Source organism: Camelina sativa, chromosome 4 (genome assembly GCF_030686135.1).
Source record: "Camelina sativa cultivar CO46 ecotype springtype chromosome 4, ASM3068613v1".
Classification (NCBI taxonomy): Eukaryota; Viridiplantae; Streptophyta; class Magnoliopsida; order Brassicales; family Brassicaceae; genus Camelina; species Camelina sativa.
The window spans coordinates 29,617,423-29,635,351 of record NC_141883.1 but is presented as its reverse complement, the minus strand read 5'-3'; the positions used below and the strand labels follow the sequence as shown (position 1 = coordinate 29,635,351).

The window sequence follows — 17,929 nt, the reverse complement described above, 5'->3', positions numbered from 1 at the left end:
GTTGTCATGGGACTCCAATTTCCATTATTGTTGACGCTTCAACTACATCCGTAGGTAAATATATCCTAAGGATTGATAAATATTTTTTTACTCATGTCGGTCGCGGATGTGTTTTTAATTTATTTTTAGTTAAAATTTAAATAAGTCAACACATACAGACACAAACCTTATCAATCTATCATTGCAATAATATTATTTTTTAGAATATAAGAAGTTTGTTTATATATTTTTTAAAGCATTCAAGTTTTAAGAATTCAAATAAAACAGAAATTTAAATGCTAAATTTACATAAGAATGAAAAATCAAATCCAATTTGTGAAAACTCTAGTGTCTAGATCAAATGACATATTTCAAAATCCAAATAGTTTTCACATGGTTTTGTAAAAATAATATTTTTCATCTTAATTTTAGGAACTTGCGTGCTTATTTTATTATTATTATTTTTTATATTATTATTATTTTTTTTTCCGAAGCTGATAAACCATAATGGTCATCGACATATCTTGTTCCCCAAGATATCTCCGGTAATGTCCTTTTTTGTCTTAGGTTCAGAGCAAAACTGAATCTTTTAAATCGCTTCTTTTGTTTCCATTACTATTTTTTTTTATAAGAATTTACATAATATATAATAAGAAAGTTTCCTCTTCCTAATGAGAACAAGACTAGGAGGGGTTTGATATAAATTTGTAGCTCAAGGAAAAAGGTTGTTCCACGTGGAAATTACCATCCTCATGCTCCTGTCTCTGCAGGACGGTCTATCAATGGAGTAGTACATTATCTGGCCTGGGTTGATATGTAAAATTGTGCGGTTGTGAGTTTCGACACTAGCTAGGTCTGAAGAGGTTACTACCGTCCTAATACCTAAGAAAATTAGGGATGTGCCTCTCCCTGCACTGATGATGAAGGCCGATCTTATAGAGTATGGTGGGAAATTAGCTATTTTCAATCACAGCTACCTTAAAAGACGAGGGCTCGGTTGATCTATGGGTGTTGAAAGACGCTGCGAAGAATAAATGGTCGAATATTAAGAGTCTGGGTTTGAAGCCATTGTCAAAGGCATTTAGTCCATGACATTGAATTGATCGTAAAAGGTACAACTCAAGAAGGCAGGTTATCTTGGCACCGTTGCAGATGCGTTCTCAATTCTACATTCTGTGTTATGATGTGCAAAGCAATGATTTGAGAAAGGTTGAAACCAAAGGAGTACCACGCCTTTGCTTTCATAAAGAGTGCTATTTTGACCTCAAGAAGATAGCTCAAAAGGCTTTACCTGTAGGAGAGAACCTATCCCACAGAATGATCACTGAGTCAGTCTCTTGCCCACATTGTGAAGCAGCGGAAACAGAGCTACACTTATTCTTCCACTGCCCTTTTGCAACAAAGATTTGGAGCCAAGCCCCTTTCAAAGAAAACTTTGAACCAACAAGAATATCCTCGACCCAGTCGGGACTCAGGGTGTTGTCGAAGCTAACTTGCCTTCCCCCATCCGGCATCGGCGACGGCCCCTATTCCCATGGATTCTATGGCTCATCTGGACATCCCGCAACAATCTAACTTTAGTAAAAAACACACCTCCGCAGAAGAGGCCATCCTACGAGCAAAGGAATGGCAACAATCCCAGATCCGTAAACCCTCAATCGTCCCTGCCCCTATTCCACTAATTCGGCGACAACCAGAGACCCAGATTTCCAATCTAATTACCTGTTGTACCGATGCGTCCTGGATCACAGAATCAAAGGCTGGTCTTGGCTGTACCTTCCACAATCAAAGCCACCAAATTATCGGACAAGGTTCAAATCTCGCGCTGCATGTCCGATCACCGCTGATGGCCGAAGCGTTGGCAACTCTCACCGCAATGGAAGTTGCAATCGAATCGGGCTTTACGCACCTCTCTTTCGCCTCAGACTCTCAACTGCTAGTCAAGGCTCTCAATTCGAAGCTCCACTCGAAGGATCTTCATGGGATTCAACACGATATCCTATCTCTATCTAGTTTTTTCTTGTCTTGTACCTTTTCATTTATTCCCCGAAATTTGAATCGTTAAGCCGACGAACTGGCCAAAAAGGCTCTATCTCTCTCTCTCTATGACTATAATTATGAGAGCGTCTATTCGATCAAAAAACAAAAAAAAATGTTATATGAGCAGTGTCAGATCCCACAATTATGTACCATTTAAAGATATATAAAAAAAAATGCATGTCTTTCGGAGACTAATGGAATTGGATCCATGTTGATAATAGCATGATGAGCCCTTGTAGATGTTCTAGTGGGTACATTGTTTTATTCGTATCCTTATGATAGAGCATTAGCTCTATGGTTATGGATTCAAGAAAAATGTGTTCTTGAGTTGAGATGTTGTGGTAAAGATCATGTGTGTATTGATGTCGTGTTTTTACAGGAAGCGAAAAGTCAGAGAGAGAGAGTGATTGTAGAGAAGAACAGGGCTGTTCAGATAAGAAAGTGAAATCAATCCAAGATCACAAAATAAGCAAGGAACTGAAATTACGTTTACTAGGATGTGATCATAGTTTTGGAACAAATGTTTCTTGTGCAGAACATATTGATCACCTTACATTATTATATATTATTATTTCCTTTTTTTTTTTTTTTCCATTTCCCTTTTCTACATGTATACCTTTTTGTCTTAAGACTTAAGAGTTGCGAGAGAGATAACTATAAAACCTAGGTTTCTCTTCAAAGCCCTAAAATCGGAGTTTGGTTGTAATTTTTGGAGATTTTTTGGGAAATTTGTGCTGAAGAGTTAAAAGAGATGAAGAGATTAAGGGTGGATCTAAAACAAGCGGAGTCAAAGGAGGAGTTATGTCAGAGCAATTCCCAGGTCGTCTCTCTCAGAGATTCCGATCAAATTCAGGTATGAATACACTTCCTTTATACGCACGTCTACGCAATCTCGCTAATTCGTAGCTTTGGATATTTGTCTTAATGGGTTGGCATAGTTTGTATGTACTGATTTAAGTTTGATTTTTTTTTTAACTTCATGTCGAAGATAATGGATGCAAAAGGAGAGAACTCGTTGACAATGTTTCCAGCCGAATTTCGTGAGAACATTGATCTTGTGATCGAAATTCTTATGAGATTGCCAACAAAGTCCCTGATGAGGTTCAAGTGCGTCTCCAAGGAGTGGTCATCCCTTATTTCTTGTCGATATTTTTGCAACCGTTTGTTTACTACACTCACACGACGACAACCACGCCTGTACATGTGTTTAGTGGATAAAGCAGGGCACCGTTTACTGCTATCAATATCATCTCCAGACAACACTAGTTTTGTGGTCGTCGACCAAGATTTGAGCATCCCAGGGATGGGAGGCTACTTCTTGAACGTTGTTCGTGCCTTGATGTGTTTCTCTCTTGGACAAAATAAGGCGTGTATCTATAACCCTAGCACCAAACAACTCTTGACCTTACCTCCCTTAAAATCAGACATCAAAGCTGAACGAGGTCAAAAGAAGCTTCACACCCAGTATTATATCGGACACGACCCTGTTAGTGATCAATACAAACTAGTCTGCACGGTTGGGATATCCTCGCTATTGCCACGTTTGGGTAATCTGAGGTCAGAGCACTGGGTCTTCGCACTAGAAGCTGGAGGTTCGTGGAAAAAGGTTGCTCCACTTGAAAATTATCTTCATCATGCCCCTGCCCCGCTAGGACGGTCTACCAGTGGATCAGTAGTACGTTATATAGCTTGGCCTGATAATTATAATTGTGTGGTTGTGAGTTTTGACATTAGGTCTGAACTGTTTACGATCATCCCAGTACCTAGGGAGATCTTCGCTGGTCAGGATGTGCCTGCAGTTACGATGAGGGCGGATCTTATAGAGTATGGTGGGAAGATAGCAATTTTCCATCATACTTACCTTAAAGATGAGGGTTCGGCAGATGTATGGGTTTTCGAAGACGTTGGGAAGAAGAAGAATGAATGGTCGAAAAAGACTCTTTTTTTGCAGACTTGTCAAAGGCATTTAGTCCAAGACACTGAATTGATGGTAAGAGGTACAACTCAAGACGGCAAGGTTATCTTGGCACCGGTGGAGATGCATTCTCGGTTCTACATTCTGTATTACGACTTGGAAAGCAATGACTTGACAAAGGTTGAAATCAAAGGAGTACCACTCCCTTGGCTTCATAAAAAATGCTATTTTGACTTGAATTATATGGGTGATAGTGAGAGCTTCATCTACTTGGAAACTTGACCAACACTTTTTGGCTTTTTTTTTTTGTTTAATTTTGGTCTAGCCTATTGATATTAAGAAAACAGTTGAGTTATATGATATTTCTGATTACTTTAAAATAAATTACTTTCATGCTCTTGATTTTATTTGTCTCCTATTAATTGCTTTATTTCAAGAAGTCGCATATTGGAAGGATATAGTCTTTTTGTAGAAGTTTGGAATTAGCTAATATTAATTATTGTAAGCTTTATATTCATTCTCTTTTCATTAATAGTACAATGTGCTCATCAGTTTGTTGTTTAGTTATGTGAAGAGAGATTAGTCCCCTGAACGTATCTTCATACTCCCTTCATTCCCTAATGCTCTGCTAATAGAGTGTAAAAACGTTTCAACAAAAGCTTTAAAGCATTAGGCAAGATAAACACGAAGGGAAGCCAAAAAAGGATTAATTAACGATTACCACATAGGTTTGCTCACTAGGGTCAAGCTCACCAAAGTGATCCCACTTGGCAATAGGGTGTTCATCATACTCATGCTACTGTTCTGTTCAACTGTCCACGAGAACATCTACACTGGATGTCCAAACTTGGGCAGCTGACGGAGAGATTTTAGGATCCTTTTAATTTGCATGCACTTCTAGTGTACAGTACTCTTGATGCAGCTTCAAAGCCTTCAATCACAGCCTTACCCTTACCTTTGTCAGCTACCAATAATCACAAACAACTGGTCACAACAAAATCAGAAGTGAGTCTTAAATCGTAATATATATACACGAACATATATACTAAAGAGAACAAAAAGAAGCAAAATAACTATATTGAGAACACAAACATATCACTACCAAAACTTGCTACGATTGTGGAGTTCTATATCACTAAGATGTAAACAAGTATAAGCGCAGGTAAAGAGAATGAGGGAATTAGGATTTTGTATATTATCTCTTAACTGTACGTACATCGAAAAGTGAACACATGCTAAAAATGGTTCGAGTTGCTCAGTTGCTTGACAAAACAAAGTTTCCTTGACGAAAAAAACTTAGTAATCTAACTAATATATGTGATAGATGGTATAAATACACACGTCAATACAGTTATAAGAGACTCGAATCCAATGAGATTACACCAAATTGCTTAAATACCATTTTCATCAAAAGAGAACCAAAAAAAAGACATGAACTTTGGGTAGGCCCAAAAAGTTTGTGTGTGGAAATGAAGTTGCTGGAGGGTGATTAGATGACCATTTTGATTTGTTGCCCTCTTTTTTCTTTTTCCTATTCTCTATATATTAAAAGAGAAGCATTCTGGAGAAAAAGTTGATCTGTCGTCGCCAGAGAACTCCGTACCTAATTTATTGTTCACCCTTAGTATTCCATAAAATTACATAAAACTGTCACTACCATATATATATATATATATATTTTGTCAACTGCCACTGCTGTTCAATTTATTTATATACACAATATTTTGCTCGTATAAATTCTAAAATTGGTAAATATTATTCAAAAATTAATAAATATTATCCCCTACATATTTTCAAAATTAAATTAATTTCACTATGTATTGTAATATAATAATATAACTATATTATGAGATGTAAAAATATATATATTTAAAATCATATCTTCAGAAATATAAATAATGTTACCTTTCTAATAATTTTATAAAGCTCTAATGGTGAAAGAATGGAAGATCATTTGAAACTGACTCGGTGTTTATTCTTTTACTAAAAACAATAACTATATTTGCCCAAAAAAACATATAATCACCAAATAAAATATACTTTAATTTGGATAACTATGTAGTTAAACATTATATATAAATATGTAGTTTATAGTGTTTTTACAGAAATCTTAAAATTTAGAAAATCCAGTCCAATAAAAATGAAAACAAGTAATAATATTATACCAATAACTGAGATATATAGGGATCTAATGACCAATTAAAATTTATAAAATCCAGTGATATAATATCATAACTAAGACCAATTATATAAGGGATCTAATGACCAATTATATCCCATTTTATTATTTTCCCTTCTCTTACTATATTATTTACATTAAATTGTGATTAGTATAATTAAATAATATTTCATTCAATAATTGAAGGAAATCTATACTATTAATTGAAGAATACACTGAAGGGTTAAAAAAAATCATATCAAATATCCATGTTGCCAAACTGACCCAATTTACATATTAAGAAGAAAAAAAAATTAAACAACAGATTTATTATGTTTTAAGAAATTGTTCAAATTAGTTCCACAGTAATCATGTTATGAGATTTTTGTGTGAATATATTCATGTATGACAAAATACGGTACAAGAATTTTGGGAACAAGAATTCAAGCAAAACATATGCGGACATACTATTTACTTATATGAATTACGAGGAATGGGGTTTTTTCGAGTAAAAAAAAAAAATTAAACGTTGCAATCACACATATTAGACCGGTTTGATCGCTTGCCAATTATATTTTTTTAAAAATTATGTAAAAATAACTCCGCACGTACGTGCGGGTTCAAACCTAGTTTCTCTTTACTACCCAAATACGCACCCACCCACGCCCACTTTCTTTATTTTTCTTTCTCAAATTTCTTATCAAACTCATGTGTTGTTTTCATATTTTTTTTTGAAAACCCCAAAACATTTATAATCTTGAGTACAATTTTTATATGTCGGCTATTACTATGTCTATACATATATAGGCACACAACTTTGTATTCATATCTATAGACTATAGTCCAAACATTTTAAAGCATATGTGTATATATATATGTGGGGCAACTTTAAAGCATAAATTAACTAGACCATCTCTTATACTAAAAGTCTAAATTACAGATCAAGAGTCCCAAAATCTTCTTTATGAAAACAAAAAAGTCCCCAAATCTACGAGTTGTATGTGTATGTTAGTGTAGCAATTTAATTGGTACTGTGTCAAGATCAATTTTAGCTTCTACCAATAGAGGAGAGGGGGGGGGGGGGGGGGGGGGGGAATAAAACACTATGAGCAAATTGGTTATACGGGTCTCAAAATAATGAATCATATAAGAATTTTAGATAGAAAATTATGTGGAGATAGACGTCCGACACCGTGCATGGTTCAGCTCGTGCTCGTCAGTCGTCACATCGATTCTAGTTTGGTAGAAATATGTGAGTTATATTGAAAACTCAAAAGTTATTTTAATTAGACTTACGAATGATCTTTACGTAACAGAATCAAAAGTCAGATACAGATGCCAGATTTTGTCAGAAGGATTTTGTGTAAGCATATAATTCCCAATCGCAGAGACGTAAAATATTCGATTCGGTAACTATATCATAAGAAGTCGACACTTGTCTCTGACAGCAGCCTATAATTTACGTGGAATCCACACATCCACACTCACATGACACAAAGTGTACCTTTTCATCTATTTACATTTATTTTTATATTTTATATAACTTGAAAGTTTTACACGAAGTCACGAAAGGATATGCTAATTTTTATAGCCACATATGACATATAATAACTATTATACTAGTATGTTAAGAGATCATTATTTAACTCGTAAAAAAGTTGGTCACAACTTGTAACATAATGGCCATAAACCATGGTTTACACACTAATCTCATTATTTTCATAGTCAAGATTATATAATCAGGCATATTGCATATTAGTTGTTGATAAAAAGTTAAATAGAAATCTATATATATATGGAAGTAGAATTATTTTTGTATTTCTTTTAAAGCATTCCATTAGTCCTATTTAGATATATTAAATTAGAATTCTATCTTTTTACATCTCGAACTATTTATTTCATCAACTTAACACGAATGCTTTAGAATTCAGCATTATATTATTATTCATATAAACAAAGTTGACCTTAGAAAAAACAAACACTAAAGATATGGAGCTTGGCAGTTTACTTTATAAGGATGATACACGAATACAGATCCTACACTATGATGAGTTCACGAATGATACAGTAATTGGGCTATTATTTGTTTGTTAAGTTTTGTTACGAACACTTGTTATAAATTTTAGTTGATCTAAAGCTTGAATCCAACGTAGAATGGTCATATATGCAGTCATGCAGACATTCTATTTTTGTTGTTATCAATAATCGAAAATATATATAAATCCTATTACTTCTAAAGTATAATATATAGACGAGTGAGCGTGGGACAACTCTTCTATTTGGATAAGTGCATTGAATTCTTAATTATTATTAACACATGATGGATAGTATATATAGTAGAACCTTCGATAAATATCGAGGTGTGTTACCGATCGAATCATTAAACCTTTTCTGATTAGTTTAGACTTTAGAGTGAATATTAGCATATTAAAATAATTCCTCTATATTCTCACCATATATATAAAATAAATTCATGCGACCTAATATAATACAATTGCATCTATCTGATTCATCAAATTAAATTTAAGATACGAATTCCACAAAAACCTTCCCCAACTAAGTAAAGTAGCCACTATTGTCCCTTAAAGTGACATTAATGCATATTCAACAAAAGATAATGGATGTTCAACTATATTATAAACAACAAGTGAAGCGTTTGAGACATAAACTGATAGAAAGATGCAATATATAGGGATTTCTAATAAAACAAAAGCATCCTATGGTTATGTGGTGAGCTTTTCTTCACGCTTTTATTTAGTATTATGTGGTTTACATTTCGGATAAGCAATTCTATGCAGATTGGTATCAACGCAAATATGTATAGCTAGATGTGCAGACATATGCACTCCGATATATTACCTCGTTATTACTTTCGACGACATTTTTTGTAAGAGTTGGTAAATTTAATCAGTTAAAAAAAACTAGCAATTCTAATGTAGATTCCATTTCTTGGGACATAAAAACTATTCCAATTTCCAAACAATTTATCAGTTTAGTTTGTATAACGAGTTGATTTTGTCGTATTACTTTTTCATTTTTTTTTTTTTGTCAAAGTTAGGGGTGGACAAAAAACCGAAATCCAAAAAACCGAACCGAACCAAACCGAAATAAATGGTTTGGTTTGGTTATGGTTAAGTCTAAAAATCCGTTTGGTTTTTATTTTAATTAACCATTTGGTTTAGAATTGGTCTGGTTAAAAACCGTAAAACCGAATATTTTTTTTGGTTTTTTATAAAACTTTAGGATAATTAGATATAATAAGTTTTTCAACTTATAAATTTATATTGCATAATAATATCATTAATTTTCTTTATTGGGCTTATAGTTATTGATCTCCAAGTTTTTATTTTGGTTTTTTTTTCTGGTTTTCTTTTTCAATAGCCTTTACTTTTAAAAAATTTAAATTTTAATTAAGTATTTGGGTTTAGAAAACTATATTTGCATTCTATTTTTTTGAATTATGTTTAGATTTTACTTTTATGCTTTTTTTTAGTTATGTATCCACTATCTATATTTTAAAGTATAGAATAACCGTTAAAAATCGGGACCAAACCGAAACCAAACCAAACCGTTATACGTATGGTTTTTATATGGTTTCATTTTTGATAAAACCGAAAAAACCGAACCGTAACCAAACCGAATTACATATGGTTTCTATATGGTTCAATTTTTATAAAACCAAAAAAACCGTAAACCGAAAAAACCGAACCGAAACCAAACCGAAAAACCGAACGCCCACCCCTAGTCAAAGTTGAAATAATTTATTTATTTTTTGGTAATCTTGTCTTTGAAATCATTTCTAGAAACTCCATTATTTACAACTAATAACTATACACGTAACTCTTTATATTTAGCATGTCCTTTTTTGATTGTAACGAGCTGTTTGTAAATAGAGCCGACTTCAAACGGAGAAAATGTAATCGTGAGACATGTTCAATTATTTTTCTAATAAGAATACAAATATATTTATATACAGTATATTATTTGTAACTTTTGATATTCAATAGTATTCCCGCTAGAGATATATCTGAAAGATACATATAAGTGTATAAGAAAGAAAGAGTGATGAAGACATTTCAATTTGTTTTTTCCAGTATAGATTTAACATTATTTATATAAACTACTACATATTATTTATTTTTTATAAATAAAATCATTTATACTCTAATAGTCTAATAGAAGACATTTTATATATATGACATTTTATTTAATATTGTGCATTTTCTAGAGTAACATATTTGTGCATTAACAAACATATAGTAATTTTTCTAGATAGAGCAAACTAATGAATATGTAGAGCCAAAAACATAGAAAAAATCTCAAGATTTTCGAGTTATAAACTTCTAATAATATACATGTTTGATTCATTTTTTTTTTTTTTTTGGTATAAAGTTCTGATTCACTTTAACCATATATAATTCTTTTATTTGTTACGTAGATCTTAAAATATCTGGATCGAAATCGATGACAGACAAGACATGTAACACATATTTTTGTCCACCTTGAATATTTCAACATAAATGTTAATCTTGAGATATGGGGTCCCAACGTACGTAGGATTGAACCCAATTTAACTGTTGCTGCAACGTGGGACTCAATCTGTCCACTTATGTTTCTTCATTGATTTACCCTCTTAAGATCTCGATGATTTGTGACCATGAGTGTAGCTTGAGTAGGAATTAGGATTAGGAAGTGGACTTACGTCACATTCCATACGTATAGAACCCCATTTTCGCATTGCAATGAGTTAATCTTTTTGCAGTGGTTGGTCGGTCGATTTGTCAAATATCTACTAGTATACATTAACCAATATACATTATACTATGATAAAGAAGAGAGAGTCATGAGACTGAGACCACATAAATCGCAAATTGCGGTAGATCAAAACAAAAATCTTCTAATCTCTTAAATAATAACCAAATTAAATAATCTCTTACTTCCTTTCGTGAAGTTACGATATTAATTATGAGCTGATCGGCCATGTTGCAATAGGCTAATTCGATCCAGTCTGATTTTATTTTTCTAAATTTTTAGACTTGTAGATTCACTATTTTATGTTCGGTCTTTGTGATATTATCGACAAGTCCGGGTAATTTACCCAAAAAATATGGATTTTTTTTTTTCTGACTTTGATGTGTTTGGTCATATATAATAGAAAGTTAGAAACAAACTGGAGATGACTCTAGTTTAACATTTTCCCCAAATTACCATTTTATGTATTAACATCCGTACATGAATGTTCGGCCAATATATATTTATATATATATATATATATATATATATATATATATTTGAATTGCATGACTAATATTTACATGGTAGAATTACATTTAAATGTCCATTGGCCATTGGTATGAACTATAGTAATAGTACTGTATTAGTTAAGATATTGTATCCCAGCGGCAGTGTTCCCATTATTCACATCAATTCACGTGTGCTACGATCATCTCTAGAGTATTGGTTACGCCTTTCTAACTGCGACCAAAACATAACACACACACACACACAAAATTTATAAACAATTAATATATTTTGATTCAGTTGATCAATATAACACAACAACAAGAAGTTTAGATCATTTTAATTGCTAAGAAATGAGGTGAAATTAGTTTAAGTACTTGTTCCACACTAGGCACACTTTTAATCACGATTTTTAGTAGCCACAAGTTTTATTTACCTAATATGATTGGTTTCACGAAGTCATATAAAGCAAATATATATATGTAAAATGTTCTATCCACTTACTTTAGAGATAATGAATTCATGACACCCAATTGTTATGCCGAATCAAACCGGGATAATTAACGCTAACGTCACTTAAAAAAAAAAATACAAAAGAAATACAAAGGAAGAAAGCAGAGAACACTGAACAAATTCGAGTAATATGCTATAAATACAAAGAACCTCTCACCACTTGGTTCTTAGGAAAAAGCACATTCTCTCAAGTGTTTCTCTCCTCTCAATTCCTAACACATTTCTCTTATATACAAACACTGATTTGACAATCTTTTATAACTATCAAAACCTATAATAACTCTAAAACTTTGATTTTTTTTTTGGTTTTTGTTTCTTGTCCCAAAATCAAAACAAAACAAAATATTGAGATGGGATTAAGGATGTCAGAATCAGCTAAACCTTACTTTGCCATGATCTGCCTTCAGTTCGGATACGCAGGTATGAACTTAGTAACTAAAGCCGTCCTTGACCGAGGTATGAGCCACTACGTTCTTGTTGCATACCGCAACGCTTTTGCCACAGCCGCTATCGCCCCCTTTGCTCTTCTCTCCGAAAGGTACATATCATTTTTCTAGAGAAATCGATTCTCTAAACCGTTAAATTTTTATTTTTGCGTTTTACTAATATATATGAATTGGGGATTTTTGTAGGAAAGTGAGGTCCAAGATGACGTTTCCAATATTCATGAGAATATTTCTTCTTGCTCTTCTCGGGTTAGTCTTCTAATTGGACCGTTAATGAAATTAAAAGATTTTTGTTACGATTATAATCAAGGCTAACATAGAAGGTTTTGATTTGAACAGGCCTGTGATTGATCAGAACTTATATTACATCGGTCTGAAACTCACATCACCGACGTTTTCCACCGCCGTTAGCAATATCGTGCCTGCACTTACCATCATCCTTGCCACTATCTTCAGGTACATACAAAAGCAACGTTATTATTATTTACATTTAACCAAAAAAAGAAAGAAATGTTTTATTATATTTTGGTACGTACGTGGATTTGCACCAATTCAAAATTAATGTATAGTGCAAGTAGTGCATGACGATGTCATAAAAATTATAATATATTGATATATGTTTTACATGTGTATATATTTTATTTTTTAAAGAATGGAGAAAGTGGAGATGAGGAAAGTAAGGTGCTTAGTAAAAGTGATGGGTACTTTAGTGACAGTGGGTGGATCCATATTGATGATATTCTACAAAGGTCCTTTCATCAATATATTCCGATCTCACCTCACCACCGTCTCTTCGCCGCTGACGACTGACTATCTTAAGGCCGCCGTCTTCCTACTACTCGCTTCCATCTCATGGGCTTCGTTCTTCGTCCTTCAGGTATATATATCAATTACTGATTCCAATTTTGAAATAATTCAATTTTTACATCAAGAATAGATTATGTAAAAAAATCAGTTATCAGTAGTTAAATTTTCATATAATATCAATCTTGTTTCATGTTATATATTTTTTTTAAAATTGATTAGGTTAACTGTATCTGAAAATCTGAAATACTTACTAAAAAGTATGACTAGTAAAACATGTGTTGAAAAATTCACTTTTGTTTTTGACTTTTTTTTTTTTCTGAATATATAAAAGTTTTGATCTAACAAATTAGACTGGCGTTATATTTTGTTAGGCTGCGACTTTGAAGAAATACTCAGCCCATCTCTCGTTATCAACGATGGTGTGTTTCGTGGGAACGTTACAGTCTTTAGCCCTGACATTCGTAATGGAACATAATCCTTCTGCTTTGAACATCGGTTTTGACATGAACCTTCTCGCTTCTGCCTATGCGGTTCGTCCTTTAATTCCATGCCCACCTTTTCACGTAAAACACAAAGATCAGTTTACAAAAATATTGATACTTATACTGTGATTGGAAACGGTTACAGGGAATAATGTCGTCGAGCATAGCATACTACGTTCAAGGACTTATGATGCAGCGAAAAGGGCCGGTTTTTGTCACTGCTTTTAACCCTCTCGTCGTCGTCATTGTTTCCATCATGAGCTTCTTCGTTCTTGGCCAAGGAATCTACCTTGGAGGGTACGTTAACAACAACCGGTTAATTATGATACATAACCGGTTTAGTTTTGGCTTATGTCTTGTTAACTGATTAAACCGGATTTGTTTTTTTTTTCAGGATTATTGGAGTGGTTGTTTTGACGGTGGGAGTCTACGTCGTGTTATGGGGCAAACATGTAGATGATGACGGAGAAGAAACACACCATGAAGAAGATAATGTTTTAGAAACCGTTAAGTGTTGTAGTGGCAATAATGGTCTAACGATAATGGCAAAAATCGACGAAGCTGATGAGGATGTCGAAACCGGAAGTTGTGGTGGTGGTTTTTTGTAGTGAAAATGTGGATAAACGTTTCACGACCTAAATTAGATTGTGGTTTTTTTTTTTTTTTTTTTTAAGAGGCAAAATTGGGGAGAAGAGTAACTTCTTTTTTTGATACCTTGCAAGTTTGAATTCCTTTTCCCCTGCTTCAAATTTTTTCTATACTTTTTTTTACTTATAGTTTTGATTTCTTATTGTAACTATTTAACTAAAGATTCACTGTACCATCGATTTTGATCGTTGTCTAAGCTGTAACCCCGTGTAACAACATCACATTTGGTATTGATACCACACATCTTACATGCCAAAAAAAAGTGGAATGTACATCCTCTGTTTTTTTGTTCAAAAATTTGTGTTTCCTTTCTCAACTTAAGTTTTTACGTAAAAATATTAACTTTTTTTATCATACGTAATACGTGTATGGGTCGCATAAACAGCCATACAACATAACAAAACAGTTCAACTGCTACCGATCGATATGCTGATTCTACAACGAGGTAAGGGCCTTCTGCTTAAAATATTATTCTTAGCCCTGAGCCCATTATTAGAGGCTTTTATCCATATTGAAGAAGAGTTTCAATTGTTAGATTACATATGTGTTTACCGGTTTACTATTCGTTGAGTTAAATTGTGCAAACTGCAAAACAGTATCTTGGTTTAATTTAGTGTCTTGGTCTAACTAAGATCTAGTAAAAACTAGATCTCTTGTTCTTCATCTTCGTTGAATTAATAAGAAGTAGAAAAGTCCTAACAAACTTTCTCTTTTCGTCTGGTACCAACCTATGATAGTAAGCTTGGGGATTCCGAATATGTAAATCTTCATTCTCAAAAGATACATTCCAGTTAACTAATATCCAGACTAGCTAATACTTTCATATCAACCTTAGATGGTTGATGGTTCATGCATGCGAGCATATTTCCCAGAGACATCAGTTTATGTCATCCAACAATATGACAATGACCATTGAAACGCCATTAATTGGTTGTGTTTTCGCGGAGTTAATTAGTATTAAATTTTGATATTATTACGAGAAAATGATGGGCTTAATATATATGGAATTCTACAAACTGGTGTCGTAAGGATGGTGGTAGACTGGTAGGTATATAAGTAGAAGGTATCTGACAGAACATGTATTTGTGTGTATATCAATACGGTATACTGTATACATATATATCACCATGTTGCGGATGCATGTAACATGTTTGTCTAACCAACAACGCAGATTAGGTTTGTTGAGAACAAAAAAAAAGTAGTAGTTTGGGTTTGGCCATATACATATATAAAAGTTAACCCAAAATATTAGGGCGTAACACGATATGTAATCTCTCTATGTTAGAATAACGCCTACGTCTTATTTAATCAAATACTGAAATTAAATCATTGAACTCACCTATAATCGAATATATTAACAAAATTTCACAAGACTCACAAAGAAAAGAAAAGAAAAAATCACAAAAATTAATAAAATTTTACATCTCACCAAACACACCCACCTACCCGTCTGGTCCCACTAAGCCGACTCTCTCCACACATTTTCTTTTGGTTTTGGAAAAAAAAAAAAAAGATTTTAACATTTTTTCTTCTTAAAAACTGAAGGATTCTTGAATAATCTATTATATATCTCAAACAGACATAAGATTTTTAAGACTAAAAATTTATTAGTAAGGTAAAAAAAATTCTTCATAATTAAAATTTTAGTCACTTCCTTCTTTTCTGAGAAATTGATTGGCCAAATAAATAAAGTTTGTAAAAACGTAAATCATCTACTACTAGCACCTATGTTGTCTGGTCGGAAGGGCTCCAACCACCACTCGCTAGTTCATGTGGTTGCCGATAAAGATGACGTGTTTCTCTCACAAACCCCAAAAATAAACCTTCCCACACCTTTCCCACTCGCTCTCATAAACGTTTGGGACCAAATTAAATAAAGTCCATGGGGACGTGAGAAGAGAATTACTAAGACTCTTACCGTAACCATTAAAAGAATTAAAAATAATAATAATGTGAAATGAAATAAACAACTTTTAAAGAATAAAAAGAAAATTTGCATAGAAGCAACAAAATAGTAAAATGGTAACCGAACAATAAAAATATTTTTAAAAATATATTAAAATATTAAATAAATCAAATTCAATGATAATAATAATAGTCTAATACTACTTATAATGTATATATAATGAAATTTACATTTGCTTTTAAAATAAAATTTGTAAATTAAATTTTAGATATGTCATATTAAATATTAATATTTAATATTAATTTACAATACAATTTTTAAAATAATTTAAAATAATTTAAAATAATTTAAAATAATTTAAAATAATTTAAGTTTTTATTTACGATATTAACATGAGTCCTTTAAATTTATTTGACTATTCATATAGTTTTCAAATAAAGCCTTAAGTTTAATTTTACATAGAATCATATCAAAATATTTTTTTTATGTCAATACATTATAAAAATATGAAAATTATTATATTAAAAATTTGAAATATTATTAATAAATATATTTTATTTATCATAAAATATAAAAATGAATTTTAATATTTGTTCTTTTTCTGTTCCATTTGTTCCTTATCAATTTTGGAGAGGAATATTTTTGTTATATTGTTCCTTATTTTTTTAAGAATGTAGAAGAATATATAAGAAAAATCATTACTATTAAATGGTAAAAAAATTGTGGAATAAAAAAGAATATGACATTCCTCATCATTATTTTTCTAAACTGTGGTTACCAACCGAAGCATTACATTTTATTATCATTGGATACATAGGGTCCGAATGGTAACCGCGGACTTAGTAGTGCGGGACAAAAAATTTGTTAGTGCGGCACGGTTCAACTGCGGTACGTGCGGGACAAATGTATTTGCGGGACAAGTGCGGTTATTCCAAAATAAGCGATACACAAGATTGTCTGATTGGTGGTAAATTATTTGCGGTGCAGATTTTATATTATATTATTAATAATTGATATAATTATATATTTTAATTTGTTTTGTATTAACAAATAAATATTTTTTATACAATAAGCAGTTCTTAAGATATAATAATTTTATAAATAAGAAACAGATATATTATATAGTTATAAATTTAAAATGTTATTTTTAATAAAATAATATTTTCATCTATTATTTAAATTTATTTTGAAGTAAATAAGTGAATTTTGTTCATTAAAATAGTAAAAAACACATATTTTTCAAAAACAACACATTTAAGAAATAAATTATTTATGAGAATCTTTAATAGCTTAAATTAAAATATATCTTTAGCATACAGTCATTTGGTAAAATTTATGTTGGTTATTATTTGTTTTATTAATGGTTATATATGGATATATACTACTAAAATTACTACTATCTATTATTAGAAATGATTTTGTTTTTTTAATGCATTCTAAAAATTAATTGAATAAGAAAGAGAATACAAAGAAGTTATTTTTTATTTATTAGTTGCATAGGTATTAAGTGGATAAAAAATATATATAATTATTATTATTATTAACATCTATGATATTATATATATTGGCTTTTTTGTCTTGAAAACAATTGGGTAAATTGTGCTTCTCTTTAAAAAGCTGTCCAAGGCTTTATCCAAAGGATAAAACCGCTTTTTTTTTTTTTTTTTTAAAAAAACTCAAATTCTAGAAATAGTTATGATTGGTGTAAAGTGTAGAACTAACATTTTTATTTTTTGTGGGTGCGTATTTATCTCTTTTTTTTACGTTATCCGTTTCACTGCGAACATCATTGTT

General features: G+C 31.9%; 2 protein-coding genes and 1 long non-coding RNA gene across 4 annotated transcripts; 2 read left to right on the top strand and 1 right to left on the bottom strand.

Annotated features, from left to right (window-relative positions):
- Nucleotides 1-2,702: 2,702 nt before the first annotated feature.
- Nucleotides 2,703-4,343, top strand: LOC104782578 (F-box/LRR-repeat protein At2g40920-like). Its single transcript, XM_010507546.2, has 2 exons — nucleotides 2,703-2,872; nucleotides 3,008-4,343. Exons 1-2 carry the CDS (start codon nucleotides 2,771-2,773, stop codon nucleotides 4,214-4,216), a joined length of 1,311 nt encoding a protein of 436 aa, XP_010505848.1. The 5' UTR covers nucleotides 2,703-2,770; the 3' UTR covers nucleotides 4,217-4,343.
- A 54-nt stretch (nucleotides 4,344-4,397) lies between these two features.
- LOC104782577 (uncharacterized) lies at nucleotides 4,398-5,298 on the bottom strand. The gene is made up of 3 exons (XR_767030.3): nucleotides 5,151-5,298; nucleotides 4,656-4,918; nucleotides 4,398-4,559 (listed from the first exon to the last, which is right to left on the bottom strand). It is a non-coding gene; the product is annotated as an uncharacterized LOC104782577 (long non-coding RNA).
- A 6,532-nt stretch (nucleotides 5,299-11,830) lies between these two features.
- LOC104782576 (WAT1-related protein At2g40900) lies at nucleotides 11,831-14,526 on the top strand. Of its 2 annotated transcripts, none has more exons than XM_010507545.3 (7): nucleotides 11,831-12,384; nucleotides 12,479-12,541; nucleotides 12,632-12,748; nucleotides 12,944-13,169; nucleotides 13,471-13,629; nucleotides 13,727-13,878; nucleotides 13,976-14,526. In XM_010507545.3, the coding sequence occupies exons 1-7, from the start codon at nucleotides 12,197-12,199 to the stop codon at nucleotides 14,187-14,189; spliced, it is 1,119 nt and encodes a 372-aa protein (XP_010505847.1). In that variant the 5' UTR covers nucleotides 11,831-12,196; the 3' UTR covers nucleotides 14,190-14,526. The 2 variants fall into 2 exon arrangements, with proteins under 2 accessions (XP_010505847.1, XP_087367190.1); XM_087511064.1 differs by having other exon boundaries at nucleotides 12,016-12,266.
- Nucleotides 14,527-17,929: the final 3,403 nt, after the last annotated feature.